This window comes from Anser cygnoides, chromosome 1, assembly GCF_040182565.1.
Source record: "Anser cygnoides isolate HZ-2024a breed goose chromosome 1, Taihu_goose_T2T_genome, whole genome shotgun sequence".
Classification (NCBI taxonomy): domain Eukaryota; kingdom Metazoa; phylum Chordata; class Aves; order Anseriformes; family Anatidae; genus Anser; species Anser cygnoides.
The window spans coordinates 1,607,422-1,622,860 of record NC_089873.1 but is presented as its reverse complement, the minus strand read 5'-3'; the positions used below and the strand labels follow the sequence as shown (position 1 = coordinate 1,622,860).

Sequence of the window (15,439 nt, the reverse complement as noted above, 5' to 3'; positions counted from 1 at the left end):
GTCTACCATGCACACAGAAGCACAGCGAACCAACAAGACAAACACGAAGCGCTTGGAGGATTGCAGACGGGGTTTTTATTCAGCCAGATGCCGTATCATTACAGCTGTCTCAAGCACACCAAGGATTTCTGAGCTTGCCGTTACAAACAGCTGACTCCCATCCCTGCTTTTAGTGTGCATTGTCTCGCACATGCTCAATGATTGTCTTCAGACCCAGCCACGTCTCCTCTGCCGTCGGGATAATTTGGCTGGCTGGCAGGAGGAAACCGTAGCGCCCCGTGTCTCGCAGCTCAAAAGCGAATGAGTATTTAATGCCATAATCGTAGCTCCAGTCTATGCTGCCTCCACTGGCTTGGTCTGAAAAAGAAAAGGAGAAAAGGCACAGAGGGTGAATGGATGAGTGATCTGAGCTCTGCTTCCATCTTTTTTATATTTGTGAGGGGCAAGTACTAGGTTTTCCTGTGAACACTCAGCTCCAAAGTCTGACTGATGGTGTCACTCTACAGAAGCATCCCTCCTTCCAACAGGGAGAGACCTTGAGGGGGTGTCCAGAGACTGCTGCCCTGGGACAGCTCTCAGAATACCAAAAATACTCACAGATAGTAGAGCAAATGCTCCCCACTGTAAAGGTGGTGCCATAGAGGGACTGGATGGCGTTGGCAGCAGCTTTCCCCAGGGCATTCTGCAGAGATGAGGATAAAGGACGAGTCAGAAAGCAGCCACACTTAATGAGACTAAATGTTAAGATTTCACCAACCTGAACCATACTCAGGGAAACCTCCAAACTAGTTTACAGCCTGCTTTCACTCCCCATAAAAACAAGTTATGCCAAATCAATCAATTCCTTAATTACTCGCACTAGAGACAGCACTCACAGCTTTCCCAGTATTTTTGGGAGGTGACATCGAAGGTGAATTAAATCATAGCAGGTTCCACATCTGATCATCTTGTGTTTCATCTCACCTACTGCCCTTGTCAAGAGAAGGTTCAAAATACACCAGAAAACGCCAAGGCAGTTGGGGACCTCCCAGTGCCCAGCAGCCAGCTTTGTGCTCACTGCAGCTGCCTAACGGGTGGTTGTAAACAGAGCCAGGCTCTTCCTGGAGCTTTCGTGCAAAAGGACGAGGGGCAACACCAAACTGCCGCAAGGGAAATGGCGTTTAGGTATTAGGGAAAAAGAAAATCCCCGTGACAATGGGGAAAATTTGGAACGGGCTCCAGGAAGCTGCGGAATCTGTCCTTCCAAGCAGTCAAAACTCAGCTGGGCAAAGCCCTAGGCAGCCTGACCTGACCTGGAAACTGGTTCTGACACCAAAGCCCGCCTGCTTTGAGCAGAGGGTTAGACCAGAGACCTCCAGAGGTCCCGTCCACTTAAATTAAATTATGACAGTGAAATTCATATTCCCTCAAAGATATTATTACAGATGTGATGCTGTCTTTAGAGCAGAAAGAAGGATTTCTGGATGAGCAAAGAAAGCCAAGAAGGGGGGGGGATGGCCCATGTTTGTGTGCGACCAAGACTTCTCTTTTAAAGGCATTGCACTGCATGAGGTCTTTGCTCACTCTCATGAGTGGTCACTGTTACGGATGGCGGAGTTGAGCACCTTGTTTTTATCCTGATAGATCACTATAATACTTTAGTATGGAAAGCCAGCCAGACAGAGCAGAGGAAGCTAAAAAAAAAGTCACTATGTCTCACCAGCTCAGCGTGGTCTGCTGGCTGAGTGCATTTATAACCATAGGGGTACAACAGGAGCTGAGAGTAACTGTGGAGGGTGAGGAAGGCCGCGACGTTTCCATGGTTCTTAATAAAATTCACAACAGATTTAACTTCCACCTCTGAGTTGGCGCTGGGCCCACGGTAAGACTCGGAACAGGGACTACTACTGGCTCCAGGACCTGTTGGTTCAAAGGGGGAACAAAGACAATCTGTCAGGATTGGTGTTCATGGAAGGCCAAAGCAGATCACCACAAAGCTGGGCTTCCTTAAGACCAGGTCTTTAGTCAAAGGCAAGGTCTTAAGTGCTGATAAACACTAGAACAGCAACGACAGAGCATGAATACTCAATGGACACAAATTCTGGAAGATACAGATTCCTTCGTCTTTTGCTCATTGGCAATTAATTAAAAGGTATCTTCACAAAAGACAGCAACCATTCTATTTGACCATTTTCTTTCTGAATCCCTTATATTAAGGAGATCGCTGGTCCTGTGTAACGGGATCCAGGAGCATGAAAGGAACTTTCTTCTTCCAGCCAGAATCCAGAAACTTTATTCCTACCTCCAAAACCCGCATCCCAGTTCCTGTTTGGATCAACTCCAACACACAGACTGCCTGCATTCTTGGAGCGGGTCTTCCGCCACATGCGATTCTGGAAAAAAAAAAAAAAAAGAAACACTATGGAGCAAATCTTCATCCTTGCATTAACGCTGCTACCCAGAAATAGTCGCTGTTCAGCGAGAAGTGTTCCTAGGCACAAGCCTAAGAACATTTCTGATGGGCTGACAGCCAAAATGGGCCAATGGACACAACCGAAGGACTGGTGAGTTTGCAGTGAAGGAGAAAGATGGGTTAGACGAGTAATTGGTATCTTTGGCTTCCCGGCTCTTTTGTAACTCCTTCTTACAACATCAGCAAAAGGACTTTCAGAGCCTATTTCTCTTGCAGTCGTTGGCTTGGGAGAGCACGACAGCTTTCTCAATCGGCTTAGACGCGCAACGTGTTTACTCACTGTGGTGTGAGTGAACTCGTATCCATCAGGGTTTGTAACTGGCAGCAGGAAAACGTCCATTTTGTTCAGCAGAGAGGTGATGGATGGATCGTTCCCATAGTCGGAAGCAAGCTATGCAGAGGCAATAAGGCACACCGTGATTATCAGCACATTTCTTTCCCACTCATTCGTGCTCTAACAACTACGTGCAGAGCCAAAGCTGGCTTTCAGAGCAGGCAAACAAGAAACACTAATTACCTACTGGCAATAACTCTTCCTCGTTAGACTTGGAGCTCGGAAAGAGCAATGAATCTATTTCACTATTTTGTTCCAAAGATAGGAAGTTAATGGAAGAGGGCAACAACATTTTCCCCTGCCTGTCCCTGAACACGGGCCAAGGCTAGCGCTAGGATTGAGGCGGATTAGCCAGGCTGGGAATGTACAGCTGTGCTGCTCTCCTCTGGTGGCTAGGTCATTTTCAACAGAAACAGATGCTCATTTAGCGAGAACTGGAATGTTTGGCACCTTTGTGGAAAGCAGCCAAGCACACAGTGTTCCTCTGCATGTGCAGACTGAAATAGAAAACCGACCTTCTCAAAGTCCTTGGTCATTCACAGAGCTATCAGCCCTGGAATCCCCAACAGTTTCACCTGGACTACTACATTTTGTCTGCTTAAGCTTCTCCTGGCTGTTTTAACTGTATTTAACTGTATTAGCATTTTTCAATTCTTTGTCTAAATAGTTGCCATACTGTGTCTGGAGTCAACTGTGTTTTAAGAGGGGTGACGGAGAGTTCTCAGAGCAGGCTAAACACGTGCAGGTGCAGTATATTTTTAACTGGAGGCATTCCCAAGGCAAAAGAAAATCAAACGCTGCCAAAGTGACCTTTCTAGCAATCCACATCGCGCTCGCTTGGGTAATCCACTCTCGGGAATGGATGCCAGCATCGATCCAGATTGCAGGACGGTTGCTTCCTCCAGTGCTGAACTGTCAAACAAAAGAAAAAGTTTTAAAAACCCTCACTGACCCCTCTTAGGCAAAAACATCCCATATAGACAGGGTGTCTTGGTTTCAGCTGGGACAGAATTAATTTTCCTCCTAGTAGCTGGTAGGGTTCTGGTTTGGATTTAGGATGAGAATAATGCTGATAACACGCTGGTGGTTTAGGTGTTGCAGAGCAGTGCTTGCACTAAGCCAAGGACTTTCGGCTTCTCATACCGCCCTGCCAGCAAGGAGGCTGAGGGTGCACAAGAAGCTGGGAGGGGGCAGAACCAGGACAGCTGACCCCAACTGGCCAAAGCGATATCCCATTCCATGTGGCGTCATGCTAAACAATTAATACGGGATGGCTGGCCAGAGCGGTGGGGTGTGACTGCTGCTCGGGGATGGGGCTGGGCATCAGCGAGTGGTGAGAAATTGCATTGTGCATCACTCGCTTTGTACATTCTGTTATTATTATTATTATCATCACCATCATTACTACTTTCCTTCCTTTTCTGTCCCATTATACTGTCTTCATCTCAACCCATGAGCTTTTACTTTTTTTTTCCCAATTCTCTCCCCTGAGGGTGAGCGAATGGCTGCGTGGTGCTGAGCTGCCTGCCAGATTAAACCCCAACACAAGGATGCTTTGGACTGAGTCGTGCTGTACCCATAATACATAAGTGCATTAGTATATCCATACACATATGTACACTCAGAGTCCAAGATATGCTGTACGACCATACCTTGAGCACATACAAAGGCCGCTTTTCATAGGATTGCCCAATCTGGAGCTTACTGACGATGTTGCTGTACTCAGATGCGAGATTATCCAGTTCCTCATAAATCTGGAATGAAAAGCCATGACAATATTTACATTCCGTTTGTATACAGTGCTGCCCAGACCAACCATAGCACCTGTTGAAATCCATTTTTATCTCCCTTTGTCTTCATTACTGTGGCCTCACCAAAGCCCCACCTCACCTTACGTCAGTGTAGTTGGTGCTGTTCCTAATATCACAGGTGTAGAGGGAAACACTGCTATATCATCAAGATTCATTTATTTCAGGAATAAATTCAAAACCCTCTTTAAGTACTTCTGGTAGTACAAATAACTTTTCCTCCGCTCTGCTTGATGGCTACTGGCTTCCTGTATTTTCCTAGATTCCAATTTATTTCCCAATTTTATTATTTTTTTAATTATTCCAAATTATTTCCCAATTCCCAATTTCTTTTGAGGGCCAGAACTGAAAGGTTTTGAGAGAACTCTGTAGGAGTTTATCAAGAAGTATGACCAGCACTTGCCTCTCCCAACACTCTGTGAGGAAGTGTTGGCTCATTGTGCTGACCATGAAATTAATACATTTAAAAACAAAACTTTTACCAGAAGATGTAAGTGTTTAAGGCCAGGTTGGAGGGGGGTTTTAGCAACCTGGTCTAATGAGAGGAGTCCCTGCCCATGGCAGGGTGGTTGGAACTAGATGATCTTTAAAGTCCCTTCCAATCCAAACCGTTCTCTGATTCTATGAAGAAGCCAGAAAGAAAATTTAGATCCTAATATGGGATGTTTGATTGAAGACAACATGAAAAAAGGCCAGAAGAAAAAAAAAAAAAAGAATCCTTTTCCCCAAAAGCGAGATCTAAGGAACTCACAGAGCTTAAAGAATGGTAAATGCCATAGTTGAAAGTGTTGCTGCTGCGCTCCATCTGTTGACTGGCGACCATATCTTGCTTTTCTCTGTCAAGAACGGCCTGAAAGAAATAATTCAAATCTTGAGGAAAGCGTGCTTAATTTACAAGCTTCTGACCAAATGTTTATAAAATAACGAAATGGTGGCTCTGCATACTGGCTCCGGCCACAGTCCCAAACTTCGCACAGCTACGGAGCAAACATGCTTCTGAAGAATTTATCTGTAGTGAAGTGGCAAGAATACTGCTGTTTAAATGGTCGGCATTAAGTTTTTAACGCTGGTTAAGATGAACAAGAATAGCATTGGAAAGCTGGAAAAAGGGGCAGCGTTTCTGCTATTTTAGATGCTCTCGTGGGATTACTTTTTAAGAAGAAATGTTGGATTAGGGCCCACAGGGGCAATTTTTCTCTCATATGGTGGTGTACAATTCTCCTGGCTTATGATGCAGAGCCACTCGTAACAGTTTACTGAGTTACGATTATCTTAGTGTAGGGATTCCCAAACTTTGCGGTCCAAAAGACCACATGGAATTCTTCAGGGATTATCAGAACAGCCCTGTGGAGCCTATGAGCTTATTAAAGTCACTATCCAACATGGGTTAGGATAGCATCTGCAAAGTGATCTCCACAGTTTCTCAGAACAGAAATGATCCACAGCTTGCCTTTGGAAAATCAGTGATAATCTATAAAAAATATAGAAAATATAGTCTATTAAAATAAGAGGAGGGCTATAAAGTCTATAAAAATAAGGGGAGGACCTCACAGAAGGCAGACTATAGAACAATACCTGAATTAATGAAGGAGGCTGGACTGTGAACCACTATTTATTTCCACTGTATTTGAAAGCTAATCACGTGCCAGCGGCATTACCTACCTGCAGGTCTTCGATCAGGATCGAGTACTCAATCCTATGGGACTCCAGGAAGATTTTGACTGCTTGGAGGCTGTTAGCAGGGACTCGCACATCCACAGGGAGGGAGAAGGTGGAGGGATTTATCCAGAAATCAAGCTGAAAAGAAAAAGGAAAATGGATTTGGTTTGGGGGAAAGTGTGCTTTGCAAACAGCTTTCCTAAAGCTTTAGAAACATCAGTTTCTCCCAAATTTAACAACCTCTGCAGTGTTGTTCCCCAGCACATTCCATCCTGCAGCTTGACCTCCCTCTCCTCAACCTTGTATCAGGTAACATGACAAATTCTCACATACACAAAAAAAAATAAAGATCCAGCAGGAGATTAGAGTCAGCATTTTCACTGACTTCAGAGCTCCAGCAATGTAAGCAAGAGGAAATTTCAGTCTTCTATGGTGATTATTTTAATATTCACCTTTTTACACGTAGTAGTTTCAAGAAAAGCTCCATATTACCTTATATGATAATATGAAACCCATTACTTTTATTTCTCCTTTGGTAGAGCTTTTCTAAATTTTAGTTTCTATACTATTCAAAACAATATTTTTAAAAGAAAGTGATAATAAAAATTCTCACCAATAACAATAACAACAGTAATAACATAGAACTTCCTAACATTTTCCTGTTTCAATAGAGGTCAGACTAATTCATTAAAATTCTTCCCATTGTTCTGGGAGACAGGTACAGAAGTATTAGCATCCCCCTTTTAACAACAAGGTTTTTGATCCTAAGAATGAGAGCAGACCAGCTCAGATACAACTGTAAACCCAGCGGGAAGAAAATTTGAGTGCAGGCATTCCTGACCATTAGGCTAGTACTAGAATCTGTAGATCAAAAACCAAATATTCAGACAGTATGTCTATCTATGGCAGCTGCCACGTTATGGTACGACCCTTCCAAATTCAAGGCAAAGTCCTACCAGGATAAGTCCTACCCCAGTCTGAAATGTTACAAAATGCCGCTGTGATAATAACGTACCTGAAGGTGTTCCAGCGTTTCCAAAAACTGTAGCTTCCTAATTTGTTCCTCATTTTTTGTCTTGATTCGGAGAACCTGGTGCCTGCAATAAAAGAACTAGCTGGCTACTGAGATTATGAATTTGGAGAGTAGTTACTTGCATGAGATCTGCCAATATCGACTTCTTTAATGCAGTTGACTTAGTGCTACCCAAGAATTTAATCAACAACCCGCAGAGCCAGCCTGGTATACGTGCACTAGATTAGTAACTAGTTAAATGGCAATGTTTAAGATTTCATCATAAGCAAGACATCAGGTGAATGAGTTTTTAATTGGTTACAAGGATTAACACTGCATCTATTATTCTTTGTCAAGGATTTGCAAAAAAAAAGTGAGTTTGTGAATGATGAAATGATGGTAACAAGGGGCAACATCTCCACACCCTGCTCTGAGCAGGGAAGTGGACTAAAGACCTCTGGAGGGCCCTTCCAACCAATATTTTTATGAAATAGCAAAAGGATCTACGAACAAGTGTACGCAATGTTTGTAGGACAGCAGATCCTATTCTGGAGAGCCAGTGGGGATTCTGAAGGAAACCTGAGAGCCACGGTGAATAATCAACCGCAAGCAAAGCCTGGGATCGACGCCACGGCCAAAAGTGCCGATGTGCTCCTTAGCTTTAGCACCCGAGGACTACTGAAAGAGAGCAGTGTAAATGCTGCATTTGCAAGTGGCATATGGCGATGTGTTTGTTTTCACTCTCTTCTTCCCCAGGCATCTGCCTTTGGCCACTGTGGGAGGCAGACCAACATCCACGGAGTCCCATCTCCCGACCTGGCTCAGCTGCTCTGTTGGCATCCGGTGCAAGCAGTACTGAAAAATGGAGATGACTCAGAGCAAATCGACACAAATGATTGCAGAACTGGAAATCACATCTTAAGGCACAGCAAACAAGGGACTTAACATAGGAGCTCAGTTATTTACTGGTGTGGTCTCAGCTGCTGAGTAATGTTCTTTAATACCAGGTTCCTCGGTCTGGCCAACTGAGGTGTAAAATTCTTTTGTTGGACCAGCTTAAACCAACATTGAAGGTACTTTACCATGTTAACTTATTATCGGATTCTCCACCACCATAAGCTTTATTTTGGATTGGACTCTTCTCTGAAGAGGAGATGAGGTTCATTAACCACAGCTACTGGAGGTGACTGAGGAATGAATTCATGAGAACCCAGTCTACAATATGGCAGAGACCAGATTAAAAGACCACAATAGTTTCTTCTGATCTTGACAAACCCCAGAATTTTAGTAAATTTAGTATACTGTTCTACTTATTCTTAATCCTGACATTTTAATATACTATTTGCTCACTGGAATCTAGTGTTCACTAGGTTTTTTATTATTTTCTATTAAGGTTCTTACATGGTCAGTAAGGCTGTGAGGAAATACACCAGAAGGAGATTGCTTTGCTATGAAACATACACGTAAACCTTTAGGATATAATGGCTGGAAATACAGAGTCAGGTCGATTAGAAGGGCTCTGAAGAGGATTAAACATTTAAAGAGAAATATGAATCTTCAAAAACACAATGGGAAGCCATTGACCTGTCAGATCTGAAGGCAGGTTCTGATCTTCTGGCTCTGGTCTGTGCTGGACCAGATCTGTCAAGCTCTCAAGCTTTGCAGTGCGTTAAGCTCCAGATCTAGGCTTGAGACCACTCCCTACCTAGCACCAAAGCTGAAACAAATCCTTGGGTAAATACAGGAGCTCAACTCTGCAGCTACACCCTTCTCTTTGGACATCCCAGATGAAACTAAAGAGAAAGATTCCTTCAAACACTGGAGAACAAAAGCCATGAGAGAAGTCAGTCATAAAAAGCAAAGAATGTGCCCCAAGCAGAATTTTTAAGGTTAAGATAATGAAAAAGAACAACTGGAAAATGCAGTCTTGAAGGTCTCGAAGTGAAAGGTCGTACACAAAAGCATGACTCACCCAACAAAAGTTTCCAGGCATAAGGCACCCCCAAAGAGGGCACTGACGATCAAAATCAGCTTCATGTTTGATGTGAAGAGCAACTCAATCTAGCAAAGGTGAATTTATAGAGGACTTGTTAAGAATCCCTTCTTCAGACAAAACACATCTGAATTCCATGTGACTAAATTCTCACATGTATCAGCATTTCAAGGTAACCAACAGCTTGAAGGCTGATTTCACCTCCAAAAAATATTTTCCACTGATCTGGAAATTCCTGAATTTCTACTCAAACCTGTAACAAGAATTGTTTTCAAGGCTTTGCCCACAGAACTTTTTAGTGACCTGGTAAGCATTTTTCTGCTAGGTAGAGGGGAATAGAGTCAAACTGAACGTTATCCCAGCTCTCACTGGGATGGAGCTCTACCAGTAGTTTCTTGCTCGTGTTTTTTTCCTCCTACAATCGGTTTCTAGTAGCCTACTCCTTGATACAGAGTCAGCTAGCAGAAAGCTCTCACTCAAGCAAAAATACACAAATTGAGCAATTATTTTGAAGGATGAACTCCAGATTCTGCCTGCTATACAACAAGTTGCCTCTGGTAGACTGGGCCCAGACAATGCTATAAATTTTCTCTTATGTATAAGTTACACATTTCTAGGTGTAAGCCAGGCAGTTTAAATATATCTTTATTGAAATTACTAGCATCCCCCAGTCCTCAGCTGGGGTGGTTTCATACAAATCCAGCCAGCCTTGCCAGTGCTTCAAGCAAATTAAAGACGCAGCAAGCTTCACGTGAAAATTGTACAACAGGAGCAGAAGCAAAGCCATGGGTGAACAGGAACACAGGAGCTCAACCTTGGACAACCCTGCTAGACATCTCTCCCAAGGAAGAATTCTTCTCAGGAGGAGGTGACGTGGGTTTAAAGAAGTGCTGGAACAGCCACTGCTGGGTCCACGCAGCTCTACAACGCCTGCAGTGCTGTTTGCTGAGCCTGTAGCTCTGCGTGTCCCTTTGCTCTTGTGCTGGATGCTGCCTATGCCTCACGTTACAGGGGATGGCCTACATCTCATTTGCCTTCCACACAGGTGCCCAGGTATCTGAATTGTTGCTTTCCACCCCGAAGGAGTAACGGGAACAACTTCTCTCGCCTTTGGTCACAGGAACACCCAGCTGCAGTTGTCCCAGGATGACAGGTAGAGCCGTAGGGCTGTTGGATGCACTTTTCCTTCGTCCCGTTAAAAATGTTACTAAGGAAGAGCCAGGCGTTGAACCTGCTGCAATATGTGCAGATAGGGCTCCTGGGAACTACTATGGGAGAGAACGGAGACAGTTCAGCCACTCCGTAATCAGCCTCAGGCCTCCCCTCCCAGGAGCCACACCTTCCACTCCGAAAATCTAGGTGAAGGGCTGAGGGAAGGAAATGTGTGACAATCCTCAGCGGAAGGTGTTACTACAGACCTCACCCACATAATATTCTCTCTAAATATTCACCAGCACCTCCCTGAGGAGCTTCCCCCGGCTTCCATTTCCACCCTGCCCCTCTGGAGCTGGGGCAGTGACGCCTTGTCAGCCGATTCCAAGTGAGTCTCTGCTAAGGGCAGGCCCCGTTTTTTTGGGGAACAAAGGGAGCTTCTGGCAGGGACTCTGCCTGTTTTGACAGATGGGCATTAGTCATCCCGCAGTGGCTGTATCTTGGGGGCACACTGTGGAGAGCGTACGCTCTGCGAGGAGAGAAGGTGTGTTGCTGCGAGTCCTCAGGTCTTTGAGGTTTAACCTAACCCCGTCCTTGGGAAATAAACAGATATCTCCGCTCCCCTCGTAGTAAATCAGGTAAAGTGATTTTCTCCTAAAAGATAGGATCCACCACGAGAATTTCCTGCTTCTAGCACTACAATAATGCTGGTGGGAGACACATTCGAACTGTAGCTTACAGCCTTCAAAATGTCTTAAAGAACTGGTAGACTGTCCACACCATCTCCTGTGGATTCACTCTTTGAAAACAGGAAGGAGGGACTTAATTGAGGGCAAAATTACAGCTTGCTTCATTATTCGTGCTATATCCTGCATGGACTTACACGCTGCCAAGAGATCCCGCCAAACATTATGTCAGGGCCCAGGGTACACCAACAAGCTCCAAGTGCCATGACCAGCCTCGTTTAGGGCCTCCACCCACTGCATTTTAGGAGCTGCATTTAAGCCCAAACCTTTGCACCCTTTCCTAACTCCTGCTGAAGGAATCAGGGAATATGGTGCTGCAGAAGCCTGCGGCACTGCGTCTTCCCACTGTAGCCATGCGGTCCTGCAGGGTTTGGAGATAAGCCTTGAACCACAGGGGAAGTCCTGTGGGCAAAATCCTGCACAGGCTGAAAGTCAGCCTCGTGGCGCTCCGCTCAGGTTTCAAAACACCCGAGCAAATTAGGGAGCAGCAGGAGAAGGGGTGTACCACAAGAATGAGCCAGAAGCCCAAGGTGACAGCAAGGCAGGCAGGGTAGAGAGCTCACCGCAAGCTGCATGGCCCCACGGGACCCAAACACGAGGAGCAAAACAGGTCTGGTGACACTGACCAGGGACGGCCGCGCTCCAGATCCCAGATAAGTCCGCAGCTGCAAGGCAGGTCCAAGGCCAGGCCGGGATGTCGCGAAGTTCAAACCCAAGGACACCGTGCACCAACAGCAGAGCTCAAACAGGGCCCAAATAAAACGGCCTCAGCTTAAATGCAGCTCCCGGGTCAATGGGCGGAGGGTGCATGGGTGGGGGCCCCACACGAGGCCGGTCTGGGCCCTGGCACATTCACCCGGCAGGGTGGGACGTCTGAGCGCAGTCCCAAGAGGATGCGGTCTCACGCGGTGAATCACGAACACCGCGGTAACACGTTAATAACCGAAAGGTTGAACGTATCTCATCCGACCAAAGTTTGCCTCCTGACAGTTGCCTTACAAAGTTTGTCTGTGCTGTCTTTGATACAGGACCGGAATGGGCATAACCCCTCCTGCCAACCAGAAAGGCCTCAAAAGCCATCTCACTTATGTGGAGTCACTCCTTTTCGTAAAGATTGTCCCCTCTGTTGTTATCCCTATCTGGTAAAGGTTCTTGCGACCACGATGCGGCATAGTGGTCCCCCCTGTCACACGGGAAGGACTGGGGCTGAAAAGGAAGAGGCAGCCTCTGTCCTCAGAGTACGTCTGAGCCCGAGCCCATGTCCTGTGACCCCGTCCATGCCTGTCACCCGTCCTCTCCTGGTCTGTGCCTCAAAACAATGGCAATTCAGTGAGGAGGGGGACTGGGAAGGGGAGACGACCAGCGCTGGAGTGAGCTCTTCTTGTGCTCCTTGTGCCCCACGTGTCCCCTCTGCCTTCTCCACATACCTCTGGCATCACCTCTGGCTCTCTCACAGGGGTATTTCCTACATAACGTTTTTGAACCCTAGGCATAAATTTACAAAACTTATCTTTACCTTTGGAATTAGTCCCCCTTTTGTCAGAACATAACCATTTATCTTGAGCTTTCTGGAGGATCTGGTGTAGGAAAATAACATACAGTACAGATTTTGTTACTTACAACGATATATAAACATCACTTCCTTAATAGCTAAGGGGGAAATACATAATGCTAATTCTTACAGCGTGTGCAAGCTTGTGAGAATGGCAGTTGTGACGGCCCTGGGACATGAGACTGAGTGGTGTTTGCACAGCTACAGCACAGGGAGCGGTGCCAGATCCTGCCCTGCTGCTGTGCCACAGCATGAGCCAGAGGAAAATGCTGCCAGGAGGGGAGCCCTCACGTCCTTGGCCTTTCTGCTGAGTCTCCCAACAAGACCGCAGTCCTTGGAAATCCAACGCACGTTACATATAGACATTTTTCTTTTGTCATCACCTCGAGTTAGACCCGCAGCACCAGCGCGGCAAAGGGCTCCATCTGCAACTCATCTCCTGGACGATCAAAGTTAATCCCATGCAATTGGCTATAATGCAATTCGCTTTGGATTACTGCTAAGAGAACTATTATTTCTGTAAGTCGGTTATTTAGGCATTCCTAATCCATAAGGCACCTTAGCAATGCCCTGGATAAGGAATGAGTAGGGATTTAAGTATGTGGCTCACCATTTGTAGACATCACTGGCATCATTTTAGGACCAGAACATTCATTTTGATCTTTCTGGAAAATTTGCAGCTATATGCCAATGTAATAACACTGATTGCAGTGAAGCTACTTATTTCCAACTTAAATTCCTTCAAATCAGGAAATCAAGGCCTTCAACTTTGCAGGGTTCCCCAGATTTCATGTCTGAGTCACACAGCACCACATATCCCATCGGATCCTGTTGTGGCTTTGCATTTTAGGCCACCAAGCACATGTATGCATTGTAACTAGTAATAACAAGAGGATGGGAAGGGTACTGGGAGAGATACAATCAGTTACTTGTACCTGCAGATTAAAGACCAGTTCTAACAGTGACATCATCCCCTGAGTGAGATAGTTGTAAATAATAATAACAACTTGCGAGGCTGTGAAAGCCTTTTAAGCAGGGAAGTTTTGTACTAGGCCCACAATAAGCTTCTGCTAAGAACCAGCAGATGTCAGCATAAAACACAAAATTAAATATCTTACCGAGCGTAAGCAGAGCAGACAAGACAGGTAATCAAAATGCCACTGCAGCACCAAGGCAATATGTTCCCTCCAATCCCCCCAAAGCCTTCTTCATCCTGTTTCCTCTCATCTGGTTTCTGACTGGTGCCAGACAGCAAGAAGTCATTTTGCCAATACCACAAAAGACAGGAAAAAGGGTTTGCCACGGAGCCTCGCTGCTGGACGCGGGACCCAGCGTTGCCCCTTCTCCGAGGGAACAGCATTTCTGTGTTCAGAGCAACCCCTTGTCCAACTGACAATCTCAGGAACCCCTGGTCAGGAAACACTCACAGGGATGACAGCGTTGTAAAAGTTGCCTCTTTTGTGCCTGTTAAGTCTGTCAGCTCTGATCTAGTCAGTTCTCTCAAGTCCTGTTAGCATGCAGTGTTTGGGGGCTGTTGGGTGGGATTCACCTCATCTCTCTCTTGCGGTGTCAAAGCTGGGAAGCACTAAAACAAGACTGCTTTTCCTCTGTAATTATGAAGAAGGAGACACATGCAGCCATTCACCGCATCCTCAAGCAGCCGTTTGATATTGGAAGGCTAAATTTGACTTTTAACAGCCCCTCAGTATTATCTCCATTTTATGCCTTTCAGGCTTTCATCTTCTTGCTTAGGAAATGAGTCAAAGAGCAAGAGAGCTTTCAGACCAGCTGAGATTGTCTATTGGCATGGATCTAAAAAAAAAAAACAACTCTCAACCTGTTTGGGCACAACACCTCCCAGCAGCCCAGGCTGCCCCCAGCCCCATCCATCCCGGCCTTGGGCACTGCCAGGGATGGGGCAGCCACAACTTCCCTGGGCAACCTTTTCCAGTGCCTCACTACCCTTGGGGTAAAGAATTTCTTCTTTATATCTAATCTAAATGTCCCCTTTTTTAGTTTAAAGCCATTACTCCTTGTCCTATCCCTACACCCCCTGACAAAGAGACCATCCCCAGCTTTCCTGCAGCCCCCTTTAGGTAGGGGCAGGCTGCTGTAGGGTCTCCCCAGAGCCTTCTCAACACCATGACAATGCTGCGTCATTTTCCATCCAGTCCTACGAGTCGAGCATGCCACCCAAAGCCATCCTGTCCAACAGGGATACCTTTACCTCAGGTAATACCTTCTGCATGCATCCATTCACCACAAAATTCACCCAGCCCTCTTCATTTACGGCACTTCAGGTCAGAAATATGAAGTTATGCCCGCGCAGTGCGCAAACAGAGCCGGTCTCTTTAAGTTTTTATTGAACCGTGCAGCGTGCGGTCAGATACACATCAGTGTGTCACCGACTGGTCGGGCCGTACAAATCACACGGCAACGTATGACGCTACACTACTGCATAAACACACGGAGGCAGCGAGTTCACACACACCCGCACACCCTGAGACATTTTCACACACACACACAATTTTCACACCTCGCACACATACACACAATTTTCACACCTCGCACACCCACCCACCCATTTTCACACCTCGCCCACACACTCGCACACCCCCACAGACATTTTCACACCTCATGCCTGTGCGCACACGCACACAGACAGTGAAACACGAAAAGCAACGTAACTTTCTAAGACTCATTTTGGAGAATTATGAAGGTAGGTATTCTT

The 15,439-nt window shown here is 45.8% G+C and overlaps 1 protein-coding gene across 4 annotated transcripts; it reads right to left on the bottom strand.

The window, feature by feature from the left end:
* Positions 1 to 60: 60 nt before the first annotated feature.
* On the bottom strand, positions 61 to 15,413 carry LOC106038763 (carboxypeptidase A2). Of its 4 annotated transcripts, none has more exons than XM_066997585.1 (12): positions 14,948 to 15,413; positions 9,238 to 9,326; positions 7,269 to 7,350; positions 6,257 to 6,391; positions 5,346 to 5,444; positions 4,439 to 4,540; positions 3,597 to 3,698; positions 2,733 to 2,843; positions 2,282 to 2,372; positions 1,700 to 1,899; positions 598 to 682; positions 61 to 357 (listed from the first exon to the last, which is right to left on the bottom strand). In XM_066997585.1, exons 1-12 carry the CDS (start codon positions 14,954 to 14,956, stop codon positions 170 to 172), a joined length of 1,293 nt encoding a protein of 430 aa, XP_066853686.1. In that variant the 5' UTR covers positions 14,957 to 15,413; the 3' UTR covers positions 61 to 169. The 4 variants fall into 4 exon arrangements, with proteins under 4 accessions (XP_066853686.1, XP_047918525.1, XP_047918526.1 ...); XM_048062568.2 differs by lacking the exon at positions 14,948 to 15,413 and adding an exon at positions 12,673 to 12,768; XM_048062569.2 differs by lacking the exon at positions 14,948 to 15,413 and adding an exon at positions 11,720 to 12,633.
* Positions 15,414 to 15,439: the final 26 nt, after the last annotated feature.

Coding starts and splice junctions, on each gene's coding strand:
- LOC106038763 (XM_048062568.2), bottom strand. CDS start 12,753: ATGTTATTTTCCTACACCAGATCCTCCAGAAAGCTCAAGATAAATGGT. Junction 9,327..12,672: donor AAGGGGGACTAATTCCAAAG/GTAAAGATAAGT, acceptor CACCTTTGCTAG/ATTGAGTTGCTCTTCACATC. Junction 683..1,699: donor CAGCAGACCACGCTGAGCTG/GTGAGACATAGT, acceptor TCATCTCTGCAG/AATGCCCTGGGGAAAGCTGC.